Source organism: Mobula birostris, chromosome 7 (assembly GCF_030028105.1).
Source record: "Mobula birostris isolate sMobBir1 chromosome 7, sMobBir1.hap1, whole genome shotgun sequence".
In the NCBI taxonomy this organism is placed as follows: Eukaryota; Metazoa; Chordata; class Chondrichthyes; order Myliobatiformes; family Myliobatidae; genus Mobula; species Mobula birostris.
This window is the reverse complement of record NC_092376.1, coordinates 38661916-38684211: the sequence shown is the minus strand read 5'-3', so window position 1 is coordinate 38684211 and position 22296 is coordinate 38661916. Positions and strand designations below refer to the sequence as shown.

General features: G+C 38.0%; 1 protein-coding gene across 7 annotated transcripts in view; it reads left to right on the top strand.

Moving 5' to 3' along the window:
- The window catches only part of frya (furry homolog a (Drosophila)), a 283598-nt gene that overhangs the window by 93068 nt on the left and 168234 nt on the right, over positions 1-22296 (top strand). For all 7 annotated transcript variants that reach the window (XM_072262934.1, XM_072262933.1, XM_072262940.1 and 4 more), the window contains 8 exons: positions 7322-7375; positions 14573-14712; positions 15834-15924; positions 18204-18283; positions 18376-18456; positions 19643-19811; positions 21523-21615; positions 21698-21796. In XM_072262934.1, coding sequence (XP_072119035.1) covers positions 7322-7375; positions 14573-14712; positions 15834-15924; positions 18204-18283; positions 18376-18456; positions 19643-19811; positions 21523-21615; positions 21698-21796 — 807 coding nt within the window. The remainder of the gene's footprint in view (positions 1-7321; positions 7376-14572; positions 14713-15833; positions 15925-18203; positions 18284-18375; positions 18457-19642; positions 19812-21522; positions 21616-21697; positions 21797-22296) is intronic.

Sequence of the window (22296 nt, the reverse complement as noted above, 5' to 3'; positions counted from 1 at the left end):
TCCTTCCACAGCCAGAGGAGAGACCAACAGCTCGCTCTTTCAATGTTAAAGTTTGCAGTGCCACTTTTACTTTGAGTTCCCTGACTCAAGAATTGGGAGCAAACTCTCACTTGCCATCATGAGAGGGAGGTCACCTGAGTGCAGAGGCTTCCGATATCCACATGTTCTGATCACCCGCGACGCTTCATTTGGTGACACCAATGGGAATCAGGTCGTCCACAGGGCAGTGCAAGGCCACACCCCGAAGGCACACGTCTTGCAGGCCGCTCCTGAGATATCAAAAATGTGGCCGCTCGGCAAGCTCCAAGAGTGAGAACCTGCTGCCATGAAGAACCACTGTTTGAGCGCAGCTGTAGATTGTGGGCCCTGACAGGACCCCAACCGCTTTAAAAAGGTAAAAAAGGCATTAAACAGTTTCGCAGATAGGCTGAGGGAAGTCGCCCTCTGGTGCCATCTTTAGCTTTGCTTTATTGGGTCTATAATTCTCAGCAAATATACATTTCATTGATAAGTAAAAGTCAATTAATATAGTAATTCTTCCATCTTTAACCAAAGAAGTTAAGGATAGTATTGGATTGAAAGTGAAGTGTGATAAAGTAGTAGGCCTGAGGACTGTTATGGAATTGTTATGTGTAAAAAAAAAAAAAAAAAAAAAAAAAAACTTTTCTACGGTTGTTATGGGGGATTTCAACATGCGGGTGGACTGGGAAAATCAGGTTGGTACTGGACCCCAAGAAAGGGAGTTTGTGGAGTGCCTCAGAGATGGATTCTTAGGGCAGCTTGTATTTGAGCCTACCAGGGAGAAGGCAATTCTGGATTTAGTGTTGTGTAATGAGCCAGATTTGATAAGGGAACTCGAGGTAAAGGAGCCATTAGGAGGTAGTGAACATAATATGATAAGTTTTAATCTACAATTTGAGAGGGAGAAGGGAAGATCGGAAGTGTCAGTATTACAGTTGAACAAAGGAGACTATGGACCCGTGAGGGAGGAGCTGGCCAAAGCTGACTGGAAAGATACCCTAGCAGGGATGACAGTGGAACAACAATGGCAGGTATTTCTGGGAATAATACAGAGGGTGCAGGATCAGTTCATTCCAAAGAGGAAGAAAGATTCTAAGGGGAGTAAGGGGCGACCGTGGATGAAAAGGGAAGTCAAGGACAGTATAAAAATAAGAGTGGAAGTATAACATAGCAAGAATGAGTGGGAAGCCAGAGGATTGGGAGACTTTTAAGGAGCAACAGAAGATATCTAAAAAGGCAATATGGGGGGAAAAGATGAGGTACGAAGGTAAGCTAGCCAGTAATATAAAGGAGGATATTAAAAGCTTCTTTAGGTATGCGAAGAGGAAAAAAATTAGTTAAGACCAAAGTTGGGCCCTTGAAGACAAAAACAGGTGAAATTATTATGGGGGACAAGGAAACGGCAGATGAGCTGAACAGGTACTTGGATCTGTCTTCACTAGGGAAGACACAAACAATCTCCCAGATGTAATAGTGGCCAGGGGACCTAGGGTAACAGAGGAACTGAAGGAAATTCACATCAGGCAGAAAATGGTGTTGGGTAAACACTTCTAATTGGAGGCCAATTCTCTGGATTCTTTCAAGAAAGAGTTAGATAGAGCTCTTAAAGATAGCGGAGTCAAGCGATATGGGGAGAAGGCAGGAAAAGGGTACTGATTGTGAATGATCAGCCATGATCATAGTAAATGGCGGTGCTGGCTTGAAAGGCTGAATGGTCTACTCCTGCACCTATTGTCTATTGACTGGGTAATCTTGGCAACCAATTATAGAAACCATAGAAAAACTGCAGCACAGAAACAGGCCTTTTGGCCCTTCTTGGCTGTGCCGAACCATTTTCTGCCTAGTCCCACTGACCTGCACACGGACCATATCCCTCCATACACCTCCCATCCATGTATCTGTCCAATTTATTCTTAAATGTTAAAAAAGAACCCACATTTACCACCTCGTCTATAGAAACCATAGAAAAACTACAGCACAGAAACAGACCTTTTGGCCCTTCTTGGATGACTAAAAATGGCAAAAAAAGATCATTTTAAAAAAACAGTTTGTTAGAGCTTTTACAAGTACATAAAAAGGAGGAGAGGAGCAAAAGCAAACAATGGTTTCTTAAGTCCAGGGATGGGTGTATTCGTATTGAGAAATAAGGAAATGGCAGCGATATTAAACACCTATTTGTATTTGAAAAGCTGACAGCATGCCAAAAGGAGTGGCCGAGTGGCAAAAGAAAATGGGGAGCAGCAGTTATCACGACACAAAAATTACTTAGACAAGCTAAAGAGACTAATAGTTGATAAATTCCCCAAAACCCAATGGCTAAAATCAAGATTTTTAAAGCAGATTATCCACGATTATGGATGCATTGGTGGCCTTTTTCCAAAAAAAAGAGAGAGAAAGAGCAATAGAACAGCATGTCAATTAGTTCAATATCAGATATCAGAAAATTGCAGGAATCTATTCTTAGAGTGATAACAGCATTTAGGGGAAAAATGATTGGGTGGAGACAGTATGGATCTATCAAGAGAATAGAGGTCTTTAACATGCATATTACATTTTTTTGCTTATTACCTAACTGGGTCAATAAAGGCAAACACTTGGTGTGGTATACTTGAATTTCTAGAAGACATTTGATATGAAGCAATATGAAATTTACTGCACAACATGAGTAATTGGTGGGTTAAGCGTAAGGTATTAGCGTTGATAGAGAATTGTTTAACATCCAAAACAAGAAGTAGGATCAAATAAGTCACCTTTAAGTTGGCAGGCTGTAACCTAGATTGTACTTTAAGGATAAAGGGGTCAAAGGACCTCAGCTATTTCCAATCTGTGTAAGCAAATGAAATCTCAAAGTTGTTTGATACACTACTGGAAATGTATATTGTGAAGAGAACACAGAATATGTAAATTGATATAAGTAAGTTAATGAAAGGGCAAAAAGACAGTGAAAATATCAGAGAAAAATGGAGTAGAATATTTAAGTGGTTTTACACTAAAGAACTGAACAAGTTGGGCATCATCTGTGAAGAAAGGGATAATATTTTGAATGATGCTATTTAATCTGTTCACTTTATTTAAGAAAGGGTAAACTTGTTATGGACAAAGTATTGAACATTCATTTAGTTGGTTTCTAGAAAGGAGGTGTCTTATGAGGATTTATATTCTCGGATTTAGTGAATTGAGAGATGATCATATTGAAACATAAAAGGCTTTGAGATACCCGATAAAGGTGGGCACTGTATGGATGTTGCTTCTAGTGGGGCAATCCAGGACAAGAATTAGAGGATATAATTTCATGGCATCGGGATTAGTCACCCAAGACCAAGATGTGGAGGAATTTCTACTATGGTGTAAAAAATTTTAAACATTCACAACCTTCAGAGAATAGTGGATGCTGAGACACTATATTTTGGTACTGAGTTTTTCAGTTTTAGCTAATTTTAAAGACCAGAAGAGGAATATTTTCCATAATAAAAGTTTGCACTTACCAAAATTGTCGACAGTGCAGTTTGATCCTTGTAGGTTGCAAAATGCAGATATGCAGTAGTCTAATCTAATTGTGGGATGTGGCAGTTCATGACATAATGGTGACCTAAAGATCACCTAATGGTGATATAAGCCTATGGGCAGAAATAAAGTGAAAATCAAATAGTGTGCGTGAAAATGTGAAAGAAAATGAAGATTTTGCCAAAAAAGTAATAAGGTATATCATGAGCCACAATGCATATCGGCATACAAGTTGCATTAGTACATTTCTGTATAATCTGTATTGTGATTCTCTGTAAATGAAACCACTGCCCCCTTTCCCATTGAAGCCTGTGTTATAAACAGAGAAGCTTTCTTACAGAATGTCTTTGTTTCGTATTAGACCACTTTATCAGCAATTGCAAAGTGACCGACTGGTGTTATTTAATAGATGATGCTGAAAGTTAGACTCAGGGAGTGGACAAGGCTTGTGTAAAAGAAACATCAAATTTAGTCAGTTTTTATTTTTAGTCATTCAGTACTGTTGGGCAATAAGATTTGGACGTGACGTCACATGACATCCTCGAATCTATTGCATTGGCAGTCATAGCTGAGTCTTTCCTTTGCCACTCTCATTGCTGCCCAAGAATATGGCAACAGATTTCTCAGTGTGAGGCAATTTATTTGCTATTAGGGAAAGGAGTGGGATTCTAGTATCAGAGCTCATGAGAGAAAGTTAGTGTAGAAGGGGTTCAGTGGGTATTGGGTTAAATCGTAGTGAATTTGTGAAGATGGAACAGAGGCCAAGGCATCACTTTAAGGAACTGGCCATAGCTTCTGTGACTCCCCACAATATAACATGTAAGAGAAACTTCCTCACAGATGAAGTACTCTGCGCTCTGAGATGTCAGTTCACATGTACTTGGATTGGAGTGGATGTGGCTAATGAGGGACTTACTGTGACTGGTAATCCAATGGTGATGTTATATCCAAATCTTATTGCCTCACAGTGCTGAGTGACTAAGAATGAAAACTGACAAGATTAATTGTTTCTTTCACAATTTGTGTTATTTATTTATTTCCCCCCCCCACATAAATTCCGTAAGAGCAAATTTTATTCCATATCTTAAATTTTTAGCTAGTGATTTAAAAATTCTGTAGGTGAATTTATATAACCCAAAGACCATAATCCAGGGGCTGCCAATACTGCTGTAATGTCTATTTCTTTCAAACCTGCCCGTTGAATTTAAAATATAGAAAAAGAACAGTACAAGCCCTTGTGCCAATGATAATATGCTAATCTTTTTAATCTACAACATAAATCTTGCTTCCTTCGCACATGGCCCTCAATTTTTCTTTCATCCATGTGCCCATCTAAGAGTCTCTTAAATTTCTCTATGTAAAAGCACCTACATAGTGCATCATCCATAACATATGTAAAATAGCTCTCTCAACCTTTGGAGCAATAGAGATGTTACAAGCAGAAATCATAATCAAAATGAAAAGAAAACATTTTAGAAGAAGTGGATGTCATTACTGCCTTTTTTTGGATAGTGCAGTTGGGGACAATGATGAATTAAGTGGATGGACCCCGTTGACAATATACTTGGGAAAAAAGTAACTACTGCAGCAAGAATTCTGCTGGATATACATCAATTATAAATCACGTACCGACCAGATGATTTTGTAAACAACATGCTATGCTTTGCAAGTATGGCGAATAATTTTAAAAATAGGTCTACTCTGAGATAACTCAGCTGTATGTATTTTATTCATGTTTTATTGATCATGAAATGCTTTAAGGAAGTGCAAGATCAGACCCAAGGACCTGGAGGAGGTTGCTGCTGACCGTACCACTTGGCGATAGCTGTGTAGGGACAGGGTTCATATTCTGGAGATGGAAAGAACAACCAGAAGACAGCAGAAGAGAGCCAGGAGAAATGCAGCCGTGGTTGCCACCATTACCACCACCACTACTACATGTACATGTCCCACCTGCAATAGAGCTTGTGGGTCCAGGATAGGACTGTATGGTCAACAAAGATCTCACCATTAAAGGAGTGAACGTCATCACCGGATTTCAATGGACAACCGAAGAAGATTGATCATGAGAACAAAATGGCAGAAATATGTTTAATTTTGGAGTTTGCAAGGATGAAATTCCCATTTTACAGCAACATTGCTAAGAAAATTCACAGCATATTTAACATATTAACCTCAACATTACTGAAAGTTAAAGCATTCACTGACCGAAGTAATTTAGTTTCTATGCTTAATGAATTTTGGCAAACTCTAATAAGTGAAGAAAAGTGAAACAATAAAAAAATGAAATTTATCTGAGCATTAAATGTTTTCAAAGCTAATATAATTGTAGAGAAATCAGGGGTTAAAGAGATTGGACTAAAACAAATGGAGTAGAGGCCAAAGACCAGAGGATGCTCAATTTAAAATAGTAGAGAAACAGTACGTGGGGGAAGCAGAAACAGTAATCAGCTGGTATTGTACGAGGGGTGACTGATAAGTTCGTGGCCTAAAGTGGAAGGTGATGAGGACAAACTTCAAACTTTCTGCATTTTCACTCAAAGAGTTGAACTGCACCTGCATGTAACGAGAGCTGTTTAACACATCTCCTTCTACCTTAGGCCACAAACTTATCAATCACTCCTGCTGTGGACGCTGGAAGTCCAAGACGCTTTCATTACATGCACATGCAGTTCAACGCTTTCAGTGATAATGCAGAAAGTTTGAAGTTAATAACTCATCTCCTTCTACCTCAGGCCACAAACTTATCAATCACCCCTCCTGTGGACCACTTCTACAAAGAAGGGATCCCTATGCTCCACGACTGCTGGACTATGTGTGTACATGTAGGAGGGGACTATGTTGAAAAGTAAATGTGCTAGGTTTTCTAAAATTGACGCCTTCTACCTTATGCTACGAACTTATCAATCATCCCTTGTAAGATCCACAAGTCAATTTGCATCAGTCAGTGCTGCAGTCATTATTTCTGATTGAAGTTGGCTGTAGAATCAATGTTGCCAATGAAACACAGGAACATGAATTCCATTCAGAACAAAGCCATTTTCTCAGGTTGGGAAATGGATGATTTAGGAATCATCAAATTAAAATTATGTCCAAGTGATAAAGGAGCACGCTAGAAGGAACTTCTTTACATTGATTGCTGTTGAATTATGGAATCACTAATGCATGGAAAACGTCATTAGTTTAGCATAACTACTGATTCAGAGGAAGATACTGGGCAGCTCAAACTGACTTGTTCCTGCACAGGACTAACTTGAGAGAATGACAAATGTTTTCTTCCATGCTACATAACTGTGCAAAAATCCTAATGATGGTCTTGCTGTGGGTAAGTGATACTTCAGCAGGAGTGTGAGAAAATAGTGTGTTTATCCAAAGTTCAGCTCGGATCCAGCACTATAGTTACTTAGATTTTGGCACTGGCATGTTATCTAGACCTTTTCTTTAGTGCTTCTTCTTGTTTATGGTAATTACCTGCTGAGCCATCTTTATGGTCATCTGTGTTTAGGGTATGATCATTAATGATGAACATAAATCACCAAAAAAATGTACATCCTGATAATAGAATGGTTTAAAAAAAACTAGTGTAGCTGAAATGCACTTTTAAGCAGTATTAATCTGATTTTTTTAAAATTGACAGATACTATTTAAAACAATGCTGATTTTGTTTACAAAATTCATTAATAGTATTGGATGTTTTATTTTGTTGCAAATTAAAGGAGGTACATATAAATATTTCATCTGTTGTCCTAATTGTTGTTAATCCATTTGTAATGATACATAATGTATTCTATTATAGGAGAAGCCATTGACAAAATCCTTACAAAGGGGAGAAGATCCACAGTTCGACCAGGTAAGTAAAACAAAATTATTGATAAATGTTCAAATAATTTGTTTTAATAAGGGAGTTTTTCTATTGTTTAACAACTAATAAATGTGTCATTAAGACACAAGAGACTTCAGATCCTGGAATCTGGATCAACACACAAATGCTGGAGGAACTCAATCAGGTGCTCCTATGGAAGGAAATGGGCAACATTCCTTATGTTTCGGTTTGGCCCCAGTAACCTGCTCCATCGTAATTGATCATTGGCCTGACTTTAATTTTCCTGCTCTATCTCCATATTCCTTGATTCCCTTAGAATATTATAATCTACCATCCCGGTCTTGACTGATGTTCCTGTACTCTCTGAAATAGAGCATTCTAAAGATTAAAATTACACACAAGGAAGAGATTTCTCCTCATTTCAGTTACAAATACTTATTCAATTACCATGCGAACATGGTCCAAGGTCTAGAATTTCCAATCACACTAAGCAATCTTGTCAAATTTTCTCTGAATTTTAAACAAATTTTTATAGAGGAGAGTAGGGCAACATGAGATGTTAATTGGAGGAAACATAACCATAAGTGAGAAATAAGTGCATCATCTTTAATCTATCCTAGAATATTCCACCTACTTTGCATAATGTTTTATATGGTACCTTTAACATCCCTTTCTGAAGGTCATATAGAGCTTTACTGTTAATAAAGTAATTATTATAATATCAATGTTGTAATATAGGAAACTCAGCAGACAAATTTTCACTGTAAGCTCCAACATACTACAGTGTAATGGTGGTTAGATAATCTCTTTAGGAAATGTTGGAGAGGTAAATGTTGACCAGAACATCAGGCTTTGTCTCACAACTCCAGCAACATTGATCTCTGTGTGGAGTTTGCACATTTTCCCTGTGAGGCATGGGTTTCCACATATGCTCCTGTTTTATTCCACATCCTTAAAGCAGGCTTATCTGTTACAATAAATTATCACAGGCTAGATGAGTAGTAGCAGAATCAGGGAAACTGATTTATATTTTTAGTTAGAGATACAGCATGGAATAGGTCTGTTTGGCCCACCTGAGCTGCACTGCTTTGCAAAACACCAATTTCACCCTAGCCTATTCACAGGGTAATTTACAATGACCAATTAACCTACTAACCAGTACATCTTTAGAGGGTGGGAGGAAACCAGGACACCCAGGGCAAATACACACACACGTGGGAAGAACTACATACTTCTTACAGAGGATGCCAGAATTGAACTCTGAACTCTGACCTCTGACATCCTGAGCTGTAATGGCATTGCACTAACCACTATACTTCTATGTCGTAGAAGAAATTACTCAGAATCAGAATCAGGTTTATTATCGCCGGCATGTGACATGAAATTCCTTAACTTAGCAGCAGCAATTCAATGCAATACATAATCTAGCAGAGAAAATAATAATAATAAATTAAATTTAATAAGCAAGTAAATCAATTGTGTATATTGAATAGATTTTTAAAACTGTGCAAAAACAGAAATACTGTATTTTTTTTTAAAAAGTGAGGTAGTGTCCAAAGATTCAATGTCCATTTAGGAATTGGATGGCAGAGGGGAAGAAGCTGTTCCTGAATCACTGAGTGTGTTGCCTTCAGACTTCTGTACCTCCAGACTTCTGTACCTCTTGCTTGATGGTAACAGTGAGAAAAGGGCATGCCCTGGGTGCTGGAAGTCCTTAATAATGGACACTGCCTTTCTGAGACACTGCTCCCTAAAGATGTCCTGGGTACTTTGTAGGCTTGTGTCCAAGATGGAGCTGGCTAGATTTACAACTTTCTGCAGCTTCTTTTGGTCCCGTGCAGTAGCCCCTCCATACCAGACAGTGATGCAACCTGTCAGAATGCATAGTACAGCTATAGAAGTTTTTGAGTGTATTTGTTGACATGCCAAGTCTCTTCAAACTCCTAATAAAGTATAGCTGCTGTCTTGCCTTCTTTATAACTGCATCAATATGTTGGGACCAGGTTAGGTCCTCAGAGATCTTGACACCCAGGAACTTGAAACTACTCACTCTCTCCACTTCTGATCTCTCTATTTGGATTGGTATGTGTTCCTTCGTCTAGCTTTTCCTGAAGTCCACAATCAGCTCTTTCGTCTTACTGACATTGAGTGCCAGGTTGTTGCTGTGGCACCACTTCACTAGTTGGCATATCTCACTCCTGTACGCCCTCTCGTCACCACCTGAGATTCTACCAACAATGGTTGTATCATCAGCAAATTCATAGATGATACATGAGCTATGCCTAGCTACACGGTCATGTGTATACAGAGAGTAGAGCAGTGGGCTAAGCACACACCCCTGAGGTGCGCCAGTGTTGATCGTCAGCGAGGAGGATGTGTTATCACCAATCTGTACAGACTGTGGTCTTCCGGTTAGGAAGTCGAAGATCCAATTGCAGAGGGAGGTACAGAGGCCCAGGTTCTGCAACTTCTCAATCAGGATTGTGGGAATGATGGTATTAAATACTGAGCTATTGTCGATGAACAGCATCCTAACATAGATGTTTGTGTTGTCCAGGTGGTCTAAAGCTGTGTGGAGAGCCATTGAGATTGCGTCTGCCGTTGACCTATTGTGGCGATAGGCAAATTGCAATGGGTCCAGGTCCTTGCTGAGGCAGCAGTTCAATCTAGTCATGACCAACCTCTCAATGCATTTCATCACTGTTGATGTAAGTGCTACTGGGCGATAGTCATTAAGGCAGCCCACACTATTCTTCTTCGGCAGTGGTATAATTGTTGCCTTTTTGAAGCAAGTGGGAACTTCCGCCTGTAGCAGTGAGAGGTTGAAAATGTCCTTGAATACTCCCGCTAGTTAGTTGGCACAGGTTTTCAGAGTCTTATCAGGTACTCCATCAGGACCTACTGCCTTGCAAGAATTCACTCTCTTTAAAGACAGTCTAACATCGGCCTCTGAGATGGAGATCACAGGGTCATCAGGTGCAGCAGAGATCTTCACATCTGTAGTTATGTTCTCCCGTTCAAAGTGTGCACAGAAGATATTGCGTTCATCTGGTAGTGAAGCATTGCTGCCATTCATGCTATTGGGTTTCACTTTGTAGGAAGTAATGTCTTGCAGACCCTGCCAGAGTTGCCGTGCATCCAATGCTGCCTCCAACCTCGTTTCGAAATTGTATCTTTGGCCTTGAAATAATCCTCTGCAAATCATACCTGGTTTTCTGGTACAGGCCTGGGTTGCTAGACTTGAATGCCATAGATCTAGCCTTCAGCAGACGACATACCTCCTGGTTCATCCGCGGCTTTGGGTTTTGGAATGTACAGTAAATCTTTGTGGGCATACACTCATCCACACAGGTTTTAATGAAGTCGGTAACAACAGCAGCATACTCATCCAGGTTTGAAGATGAATCTCTGTTCTTCTCCAGATAATTCTTTGCAGTGTTTAAAGTCTACCTGAGAGAACAGATAAGGCCTCAGTTTAAAGCTTCGTATAAAAGTTGACATTTCTATAACTGGAGTGTCAGCTGGGATTTCTGTATTTGGTCTCTGATCTATCATTTGAACCTTTAACTTCCTACATAAGACATGGCTAACTTAAAGAGTAGGGAGAAAACCATACACATCACCATAATTGTTTTGGTGGGCTATACATTGGACAAGTACTTTCCCGTGGAAAGTCTTAATTAATAGCAAGGTGTTGCCACCGGTGAGGCAAGTTTTGGTTATGCAATAATCCACAGGTTACAAATAACAAAGATGTTGTTCCTGAGAAAATGGGCACTCTGGAGGAAATAGAGTGTTGTTAACTTGCTGATCTACTGATTGAGTCAAAGGGGCAGTTGTGGATGAGGTGAATTGGAAGGAAAGTGAGACTGAAGTGTTTGATCCACAGCAAATCTGCTTAAGGATATTGGCTGATGGTAGAAGATGGGAAGAGATCAAAGAGATAACAATGGTGGTCTTGATGAGCCTTTAAAGAATGTCCCTAATGTTGACTGGGACTGCCAGTGTGCTAAGGCATTAGATGGGGCAGAATTTGTTAAGCGAGTTTAAGAAAGTTTTTTTTCAAACAACACATAAATAATTGCAACTACTTCCTTGGACTCTTTCAGCAGGATGAATAAGTTGCCTGCACTCTGTATTTCCCCCAGAGTACGTATTTCATCACAAACAAGATCTTTATTATTTGTAATTAAAGGATTGTTGCATTTACAGCAAGGCTTTAACAGGGATTAGCCTCACAGGTGAAAACACCTTGCTATTCTTGAAGCCTTTTCACTAGAAAGTACTGTCTACTATATAGCCCATCAAGAATAGCAATAGTGATGTATGTGGCCTCAATCACATGGTTTTCTCCCTTTTCCTTATGTCAGAGGGGACAACACTCAACCTCCTTTAGGAATAGAGACTGAGAAAATGACAGAAATGTTAGTAGGAAAGCATTTTGGGAACAGTAATCATAACTCTATTAGTTTAAAATTAATTATGGAAAATAGTAGGATTTTTCCAGAAGGTAAATTTCTCAACTGGGGCAAGCAATTTTGGTTGCATTTGATATAGGAGTGCACTTAAGAGAAACATGGGCAAACAGCGGACTAGAGATATTCTTGGCAGATAATGTAATGGGAAATCCTAAGAGATTATATAAGTATATTAACAGAAGAGAAAATCTGGGAAAGAATAGATTACATTAAGGATGAGTGTGGTTATCTATGTGTGGAGCCACAGGAGATGAGTAAGGACTTAACTGAATATTTCTCATTTGTGTTTACCATGTGAACCAGTGTGAAAATTCAAAAGTTGTAGTGATGGATTATTGAAGGACTGAGTCCAGTGCTCTACCACATGGATTGGTGCTGGGTCTTCTGCTGTTTGTCCTATATATTACCAACTTGAAGAAGAATGTAAGACACATGATTGGTAATCTTCCAGCTGGCTCTAAAATCAGTGGTATGGTAGGCAGTGAAGAAGAACCCTAATGCGAAGGTTGCCTAAGGTAATATTTGGATCTAGATCAAGTGGGAAAAGGTATGCAGATGGAATTTAACTCAGACATGTCTGAAATAATGTATGTTGGGAAGTTAAGCTAGAGCAGGACTTGCACAGTAAATGACAGGGCTCAGGGGAGTGTTGTAGAACAGAGAGACCTAGGGGTACAAGTATATAGTCCCTGAAAGTGGTGAGTCAGGTAGACAAAGCTGGTCCAGAAAGCATATGGCATGCTTGCCTTCATCAGATGGGCCATTGAGTATAAGAATTTGGATGTTACGTTATGTCTGTATTTGACATTAGTGAGACCACAGTTGGAGAGAGGGGAGTATAAAGCTAGAGAGCATAAGGTTTAAGGTTAACCTGGATAATGGATACTTGAGAGGCAAATTCTTCACGCAGTGTGTTATTGGTATATGAAATGAGCTGTCAGAAGAAGTGGTAGAGGTGGGTACAATTACAATATTTAAAATATATTTGGGCAGGTTCACAGATAGGAAAAGTGTGAAGGAATATGGGCCAAATGCAAGGAAATGGGACAAGCTCAGGAAGATACCTTGTCAGCATAGATGAGTTGGGCAGAGAGCCTGCTTCCATGTTAAATAACTCTTCGACTGTTTGGAAATCATGCGTGAATGGAAAGGGGATTTAAGCCTATAAGATTATAAGTTATTGATTGGGTCTGAATTTGAGTAATAAAATGCTAAAAGGGAAGATCTGGCAAAGGGACAAAAAAGAAAAGTATTATGATAGAATAGCATGAGGAAGCAGAAAGGTAGAACTGGTAATGGCTCAAGTATAGAACAGCAGCCAAATATATAATCAAATAACACCAAGCAATTCCATCTGCCAACACTCACATTTTATGGATGTAGTGGGCTGGACAAACTGACCCTCCTGGCGGGCATCTAGAGAGACAGTCAGATTGCAAGCTGCCAGTAGACATGAGGCCACGTTCCACGTTCGCAAAATGACCAAACAGTCTTTGGCAGTCATTAGTTAGCGCTATCAGAGAACTACTGAAAAGGATTTAAATAATTAACATATAAATGTCTCTGATAGAGACATTTAGGAACTATTGAAAAGGATTTAAGTAATTAATCAAATAAAAATACTTAAAATTAATATAACAGGAAAATTTAATATAAAATGTGTTGAAAAAGTAACAAATAGTTCAAAATGTTAAATAAAATAAAACATTTTCCTTTTTCCACAATGTTGTCAATGGAAGATTATTGGTCAAACTTAAAATGTCCAATGGTAGAATAACTTTCTGTCAAACAGAAACTTGCTTTTAAAATGTAATTTTATAACTAGATGTATTAAAACTAAAGCATCATAAATACTAAAATAATAGTGCATTCTAGGAGCAATCATCAATAAGTATTAACTGCTAATATAATTTATTATTTAGTTTAAAAGTACGCAGAATATTTTTGGAATGACTATTTTAAAAATATGTATTAGACTACTATTAAGTTAAAATCCAAATGGCAGTTTTATCCATTTGAATCTTGTAGTATAGTAAAATCATTGATTTAAAACTATAAATCCTATGTGTAGTTAACTGTCAAGAAGCAAACCTTGGTCAGTTTATTTATGTTAGTGTGTGCCAGTAAAAATAGCACAGTGTTTCATTTGAACAGACAAGTGTATTTTCATGCTGCAATTCCAAAGTCAAAATAACCAGACATATGAGTACACTGAAGTGATAGCTGCCAACTGTGTGGATTATATTTATAATGAAAGAAAATGAGCTTTCATTGCAATAAGACTATATTTGCACATATATTAAATTTGCTCCAACTATACCACAAAATTGGGATTTATATTGCCACTGCCTTAAAAGCTAATGTGAATAGGGCTTGTAATTCACAGACTGCCCAGACTCTCCTCCTTTCCTGTTATAAGCATGAAACTCTTGTCGGGTCCACCCTTCCTGCTAAGCCAGTTTATCAAAGAATATTTGACACCTAGCAACTTAAAGCAATAGTAGGAAAGATGGCTCGAACTACAATAATTAAAGTAAATTTCAAAAATGATCTTAACTGAAAAGAGTTACAGGATATGATAGAAGTAATATGTGAATTCAAAATTTGATGCATTGTATTAAGACTTGATGTAGATTAGTGAGCCCAGGTGTAATTGACTTTGATCTAAATGTAATTTATTTTGTGCAAAGCTATTAAGGTATTTAACAGTGTATAATCTTTAATCTATTATACTTTTCTCTCCCAGTTGATCAGTTCAATGAGTTCACTTGCAGAATACTGTCTTCCTTCTGTTCTACGAACATTGTTTGACTGGTATAAAAGACAAAATGGCATGGAAGATGAATCTCACGAGTATCGGCCCAGGACAAGCACAAAATCAAAAGGGTAATTTAACTTTATTTTGATGATATTTGTATTCACTCAAGTTGTCTTATGGTTTCCATTCTCCTATTTCTTGATTAGGAACTTAGTCATAAAATGTTTGGATTGTTTACTGAATCAAAGTTACCAATGTGAAAGGATGAAATGTGAAATGTGTCACACATTTGAGGATAAAACTGTGTAGACAGGAAATCCTTGGCTACTCTTTAATTACATTGAAACACCATTGTTTGTCACTTTGATTATATATTTTTTAAAAGCAACTCATAAAGATTCCTAACTTGGTGTCATCAGGGTTTCTTGTATAGTGTATGAATGTTGCACTTCTAGAAAACCTGCAATGGCTATGTGCACTGTACCTTCTCCAGTAGTCTCAGGAAAAGATGAAGTCTTCTCACCTTGGATATGGAGCAGGTGTTTTCCAACTGTTTTTCTAATTTTCATTTTAATTAAGAAAGGAAAACTTTGCATTTATACAGAACATTTTGCATTCTTAGAATATCAAAAAGCGGTTCAAGCATTGTGTTAATTACTTTCAAAGTATGGCTCTGCTGTTATGTATATTAATTTTATGCTAATTCACACAATAAATTCCCCCTCAGGAAATAATGACATAAATGGTCATTTAATCTGTTTTAGTGTTATTGGTATTGTACAAAACAAGCTGCATGTAAAACTCCATTCCTGATTTAAATAGTACCATGATGTACTTGATGACCATCTGAACAGGTAGATTTGAATCTTGTTTTGACACATTAACTAAGGATGATAACCCTTATATAGAGTACATCCTTGGTATTGGATTGGAATATTACACTAGAATAGGTCTTCATAAAAAAGCTGGATTTGATGCTATGATTCTCTCACTTAAAGGAAAATTGTTCCATTCTCTAAACTTTGGGAAATGTTTCCACTTTCTGTAAATACATTCATTTGTTTATTCTAATTACTGAGAAAAATAACAAATTTGAGATTATGTAATCTATTATAGGAATAAATACTAAGCAGGTAATTTTAAATGTTAAATGTTGTACATATGCCTTTAATAAATCAATATATGTTGACAAATGTGTTATTAGATAATTCATTTAATTACAAAATGGTTCTAACTTTTGTCGTTTCAGAGATGAACAACAAAGGGACTATCTCCTGGAGAGAAGTGATCTAGCAATTGATTTTATTTTTTCTTTAGTATTAATTGATGTTTTAAAACAAGTAAGCGACAATTTCCTATTTTGTGCTTTATTTTATCTGTTCACGTGTCTAGAATTGCCTTACTTTCCAATATGGGTTACATTCAAAGTTTACATGTCAACTATAAATTGCCTTCCTTAAAATGACTCTGATTTTGTTACAGTCGTTGAAGTTGTAATTCAAAAGTGTTATGATACTTACCTAATTCATTATTATCCAGTCATTTACTTCCTTTGAATACTGTGCTTCAACATTGAATTACAGAAACTGGAACACTCTTTTGCTCTCAGGATGAGGCTTTTCATTCCAGGACGAGGGAGATGTCTTCCTTTCTTAAAGAAAGGGGCTTCCCTTCCTCCACTATCAACTCTGCTCTTAAACGCATCTCCCCCATTTCACGTACATCTGCTCTCACTCCATCCTCCAGCCACCCCACTAGGAATAGGGTTCCCCTGGTCCTCACCTACCACCCCACCAGCCTCCGGGTCCAACATATTATTCTCCGTAACTTCCGCCACCTCCAACGGGATCCCACCGCTAAGCACATCTTTCCCTCCCCCCCCCCTGCATTCCACAGGGATCGCTCCCTACGCGACTCCCTTGTCCATTCGTCCCCCACATCCCTCCCCACTGATCTCCCTCCTGGCACTTATCAGTGTAAGCAGAACAAGTGCTACACATGCCCTTATACTTCCTCCCTTACCACCATTCAGGGCCCCAAACAGTCCTTCCAGGTGAGGCAACACTTCACCTGTGAGTCGGCTGGGGTGATATACTGCGTCCGGTGCTCCCGATGTGGCCTTTTATATATTGGCGAGACCCGACACAGACTGGGAGACCGCTTTGCTGAACACCTATGCTCTGTCCGCCAGAGAAAGCAGGATCTCCCAGTGGCCACACATTTTAATTCCACATCCCATTCCCATTCTGACATGTCTATCCACAGCCTCCTCTACTGTAAAGATGAAGCCACACTCAGGTTGGAGGAACAACACCTTATATTCCGTCTGGGTAGCCTCCAACCTGATGGCATGAACATCGACTTCTCTAACTTCCGCTAATGCCCCACCTCCCCCTCGTACCCCATCTGTTACTTATTTTTATACACACATTCTTTCTCTCACTCTCCTTTTTCTCCCTCTGTCCCTCTGAATATACGCCTTGCCCATCCTCTGGGTCCCCCCCCACCCCCGTCTTTCTTCCCGGACTTCCTGTCCCATGATCCTCTCATATCCTTTTTACCTATCACCTGTCCAGCTCTTGGCTCCATCCCTCCCCCTCCTGTCTTCTCCTATCATTTTGGATCTCCCCCTCCCCCTCCAACTTTCAAATCCCTTACTCACTCTTCCTTCAGTTAGTCCTGACGAAGGGTCTCGGCCTGAAACGTCGACTGCACCTCTTCCTAGAGATGCTGCCTGGCCTGCTGCATTCACCAGCAACTTTTATGTGTGTCGCTTGAATTTCCAGCATCTGCAGAATTTCTGTTGTTAACACTCTTTTGTATGTAGGAAGGAAATTCCCATAGCAAAACATGTGTGTGACAGTGTTTGGAATAATGTCAACCATAGAAATTTTAACTTGCATCAACATAAGTGTAAACTAGATAGAGCATATAAACCATTTATAGCCTGAAATTCAGCCACTGGACTCACTGAGGATAGTCTTAATGAAGGCCAGGCTACATAGAAATTGCTTCTCAGGAAAATCACATTTGCAAGGCCCATACCACATATTTGCTACCATTTAATTCAGCTGAGAAGTTGTAGGTTCCAGATAGGCACTCTTCTGCTCAGGTTTTGAAGACCTCAGGCTTTTGAGTCATAACAGATCATTTGGGAGAAGCTGATCTCAGAGGCAGGATATGTTGCTGGTTGGTCAGAAATTTTCATTTAATCTTAGTGGCATTTTGGAAGATCAGAAGCTCTCTTGCTCTACCAGCACTATGAAGAGAGGAAAAAAAATCACCCTTTTTGTAAAGCCATGAATAAGCTGCTCAGCATTTGGTGTAGCTAAGCCCAAAAAGGAGTTTCTGCAATTTATAATTTAAAAAATGAATCCCAAAACCTCTAGAAAACTAATTTACATATTTAAACAGTTTTCCAATGGCCTTTATTTGAAGGGCTGAGTTTTCATTTCAAGACCTTCCAAAAGATTAAACTTAAACTTTAAAGGGGATTAAAGGGCTTGTGCCCAATTTGTCTTGCAAAGTAACAGTTTTCCAGACTGGAAGTAAATAAGTGAAAAAGCATTACGATATGTTCTGTTTAACTAAATTAAACTGCATTTCTTTTCTGTTTCAGATTTCACTTCATCCTGTACCAGACAACCTGGTCCATGAAGTTATTAATTTAGCATTCAAGCACTTTAAATATAAAGAGGGGTAAAATACATGCATTTTCATTATTAATTTAATTCTCATTTTAAAATATGTTTATTGTTGGCCTTAAATTATTCTCATTTTTATTTATTTAGTTACCTCGGTCCTAACACTGGAAATATGCATATAATAGCTGATTTATATGCAGAAGTCATTGGTGTTCTGGCACAATCAAAGTGAGTGCAGCATTACTTTTTATAGTGAACGATAAATTTTGGTTACACCACTCTTGGAAAAAGATTATTCACGTGTTATCAAGAATGATTTAACACAGTAACTGCAATGCCCTCTCAAAATTAGATTATAGACCTTTCTTCAGAGCCTGCTATCACTCTACTGGAGGTGCAGCATAAAAACCAAAGCTAATTTTAGTTCTCAGTTGGCATGTGGGAGGAGCAGCTGCCAATCTAGCATGGGATCAGAGATCTAACGGAGTTTATCTGCCTCTCCTTACTGGAGTCCTGCCATTTAGCTGACCAACAATTTCCAATAGAATATGACAGCTGCTTGATGAAAATTAGATGGCAAAGGATATTTTTTTCTTCATTGCAGGAGGTTTTAAGTATAGGAGAAGAATAACATTACAATTATGCAATGCTTTGGCAAGACTGTACCTGTATTAATATGTACAATTTTGATTGCATCATTGAAGGAAACGTGCTGTATATTTGCCATTGAGGAGTTCAACATATTCAGTAGACTAATTCGGCCTATCTTTACTGCTTTAGAAGCATTAAAATAGATGTTGTTAAAATATATAAAGTTCTGTCAGGGATCAGGAATTTGCAGTTCTTGACCAGAGGTCATAGTTTTAGGATATGAGATTAGGGATTTAAGACTGAGATGAGAGAAGATTTTCAATTTAGAGGACAATAACCTTGTAGAATTATTTATCATGGACGCTGATGAATATAATTAAGACAATGGACTTCTAGACACATAGTACATTTATAGGATATGCTGAGAGATTTAGAACATGATTATGAGATAGAGGGTGGATCATGATTGTATTGAATTGCAGAAGAGTCTCAAAGAGCCAGATGGCCTGTTTCTGCTTTTTCGACATTTATGTATTCCATGTATTGATCAGAATATCAGTTTATTTCAGTACAATTAATAATTGTTATATTTTTCACCAGCATTTTAAAACCTCAACCATAAACTAGTGTGAGTTCTAAAAACTAATTTTATCATTTGATCCTTTTTGAATCATGGTATTGTGGTCTGATTTTAATTTGACATAGCGATTAGAATTAAATCAGCCTGAGCTGCAGATAGGTCTATAAAGTATTGCCATAATTTGTACCTTCCAAAACAAAACAGAAGATAATAATGCATAGAATAATGTACTTCACCTTGTAGGTTTCCAGCTGTGAAAAAGAAATTTATGTCGGAACTTAAAGAACTACGTCAGAAAGAACAGAGCCCACATGTAGTTCAAAGCAGTATTAGCCTTATAATGGGCATGAAATTCTTTCGAATTAAGATGTATCCTGTGGAAGACTTTGAAGCCTCTTTTCAATTTATGCAGGTAATTAACAGATATTGAAGCTGGTTTATCTGTATTAAATATGCAGTCATACTTTAGTAATTTATGTAAAATAATATATAATACCATCAAAGAGGGAGGAGTGGAACTCTAATTCCACTGTGTAATTGCAATAGGCAATTAATTGGCAGGACAAGTCAATGCCTTTTTTTTCACCTCAATGATTTATCATGAGCATATTTTTCAGCTGGTGGACAACATCTTGGTATTCAGGCAGAAGAGTTTCTGGAGAATTTCGTGCTCAAGTAGTAGGAAAGAACGAACATATATTTGTCCAGGCTTTTACATATGATTTGGAGGTGCTATATGAAAGATCTTGCGAAATAAATTGAACGTTCTCTTCTCCTATAACAGACATTCACCATAACAGGCAAAATTGTAGGCCAGAGTTGAGATCACAGTCTGAGATTAAAAGCAACACTACATCACAAAAAGATACAAATGCAGGAAAGCACGTCTTGCCAGGCTCTACCCCACTGTTATAAAACTATTAAATGGTTTTCTGATATGATAGGATGGGCCTTGACCTCACAATCTACATCATTGTGAACTTGCACTTTATAGTCTGCCTACTCTGCACTTCCTCTGTAGCTGTTACAGTTTATTCTGCATTGTTATTTTACTTTATTTTTCCTCAATGCCCTTTATAAACAGTATGCAAGACTTTTTCACTTTATCTCAGTACATGCCACGATAATAAACCATTTTCAATTCCAAAATACATATTTGAAGAAAAATATCCAGGCAATGGGATGGAAAGGTAAATCAGGCAGGTTCTAAAACCTTGTTAGCAGTTCATAGTGGGTTCCTTTTACAGTAAGGAAAAACATTGTTATTTCACCCCTTGTTACTATTAACTAATAATTAGTAAAATACAAACTAGACGTTTTAAGGAAATAGCCTCTCATATTTATTTTAAGCGGTTGTCAATAGCTTCCATTAAAGATATGAGCCCTAGTAGTTTTATTTCTGTGCATCTTCACTGGGTTGATGAGCAAATAAAAGGAAATTTTCCTGACCAGTTCCAGAGGTGATTCACTTGAACATGGCAGATGATTCTTCAGCATCTGACATGCAGATAATAATATCATAGATTGTGCAGTACATGCTTTGACCAGTACCAATGAAAACTGGAGCTCTTGGGGGTAACCAATGATTTTTGTTACAACTAACAAATAAACCTGTAAGTTTCTGAGAGACACGGGGGACTATTGGCTCAGTTTGTTATATGACAAAGGGCCTAGATATACTGAAAAGAGCAGTGTCCCCCCCACCCTTTCTTTTTTTCTTGCCTTGGCATATTTTTCTAGTTTTATCCCACTGCTGCCCTGCAGAGACTTCTTTTCCCAGCAGTCAGCATAGAACGGTGTGACAAGTGAACCCTACATAGAAATTCCAGCCAATGTACTCTTTTAGCATGTACAAATTTTTGTGTATATGTGGCCAGTTTTCTATGTTTTGGAGAGATTGAATTTGGTGCAAAAAGTTGGGCCCAGCATATTTATTTCACTAGCAGAAAAAAATCTTAAATTCAGGACCTAAATCTCTGAAAAAATTTTGCTTTTCCTATTTTCTGGTTTATATAGTTTTGCAGTTAAAGTTTAAAAAATGTCAAACTACTGACAGAAACAAATCTGCGATTTATTTGGTTAAGCAACAGTGCTCTTATTTTTAATTTCATTTCTTTCCTTAGGAATGTGCACAGTATTTTTTGGAAGTTAAGGACAAGGACATTAGGCATGCACTGGCTGGGCTTTTTGTGGAAATATTATTTCCAGTAGCTGCAGTGAGTATAATAAATCACTTGTATATTAAATGCTAAGTAAGTTGTACATCATGTAAATTGCATTATTTTTCATGTTTTTAAGGCGGTTAAAAATGAAGTAAATGTACCTTGTCTTCGAAACTTTGTGGAGAGCCTCTATGACACAACATTGGAATTGTCAGCACGGAAAAAGCATTCACTGGTATGTATACTCTTGCTTATACTGATACAGAATGTTCAAATATTTATCCTTTAGGAACTTGCTACAGTAATAGACACAAGAGCCTAAGAAAGTAGGAACAGGAGTAGGCCACCCAATCTATCAGGCCTACCATGTCATTCAATATGATCACAGCCAATCTACCCAGGCCTCAACTTTTGCTCTGTGCCAGATCCCCAGAGACATTGAAGCATTGATCTTTCAAAAATTTACTTAAATACTTTCAAAAAATTTCAGAGATTCACTATCCTCTTGAGAAGGATGTTGTAAATATTACAGTTTTAAATGACAGTCTCCTTTTCTTGAAACTGTGTCACCTCATTTGAAGCTCTCCTACAAGTAAAAACATCTACCCTTAGAACTTGTATGTTACAATAAGATTTCCCTAATTGTTCTGAGCTCCAAAGGATTCAGACTCAGGAATTGGCCTAGGAATTAACATAATGGATTTCTAATGGACCATCTCCATACTACTATATCCT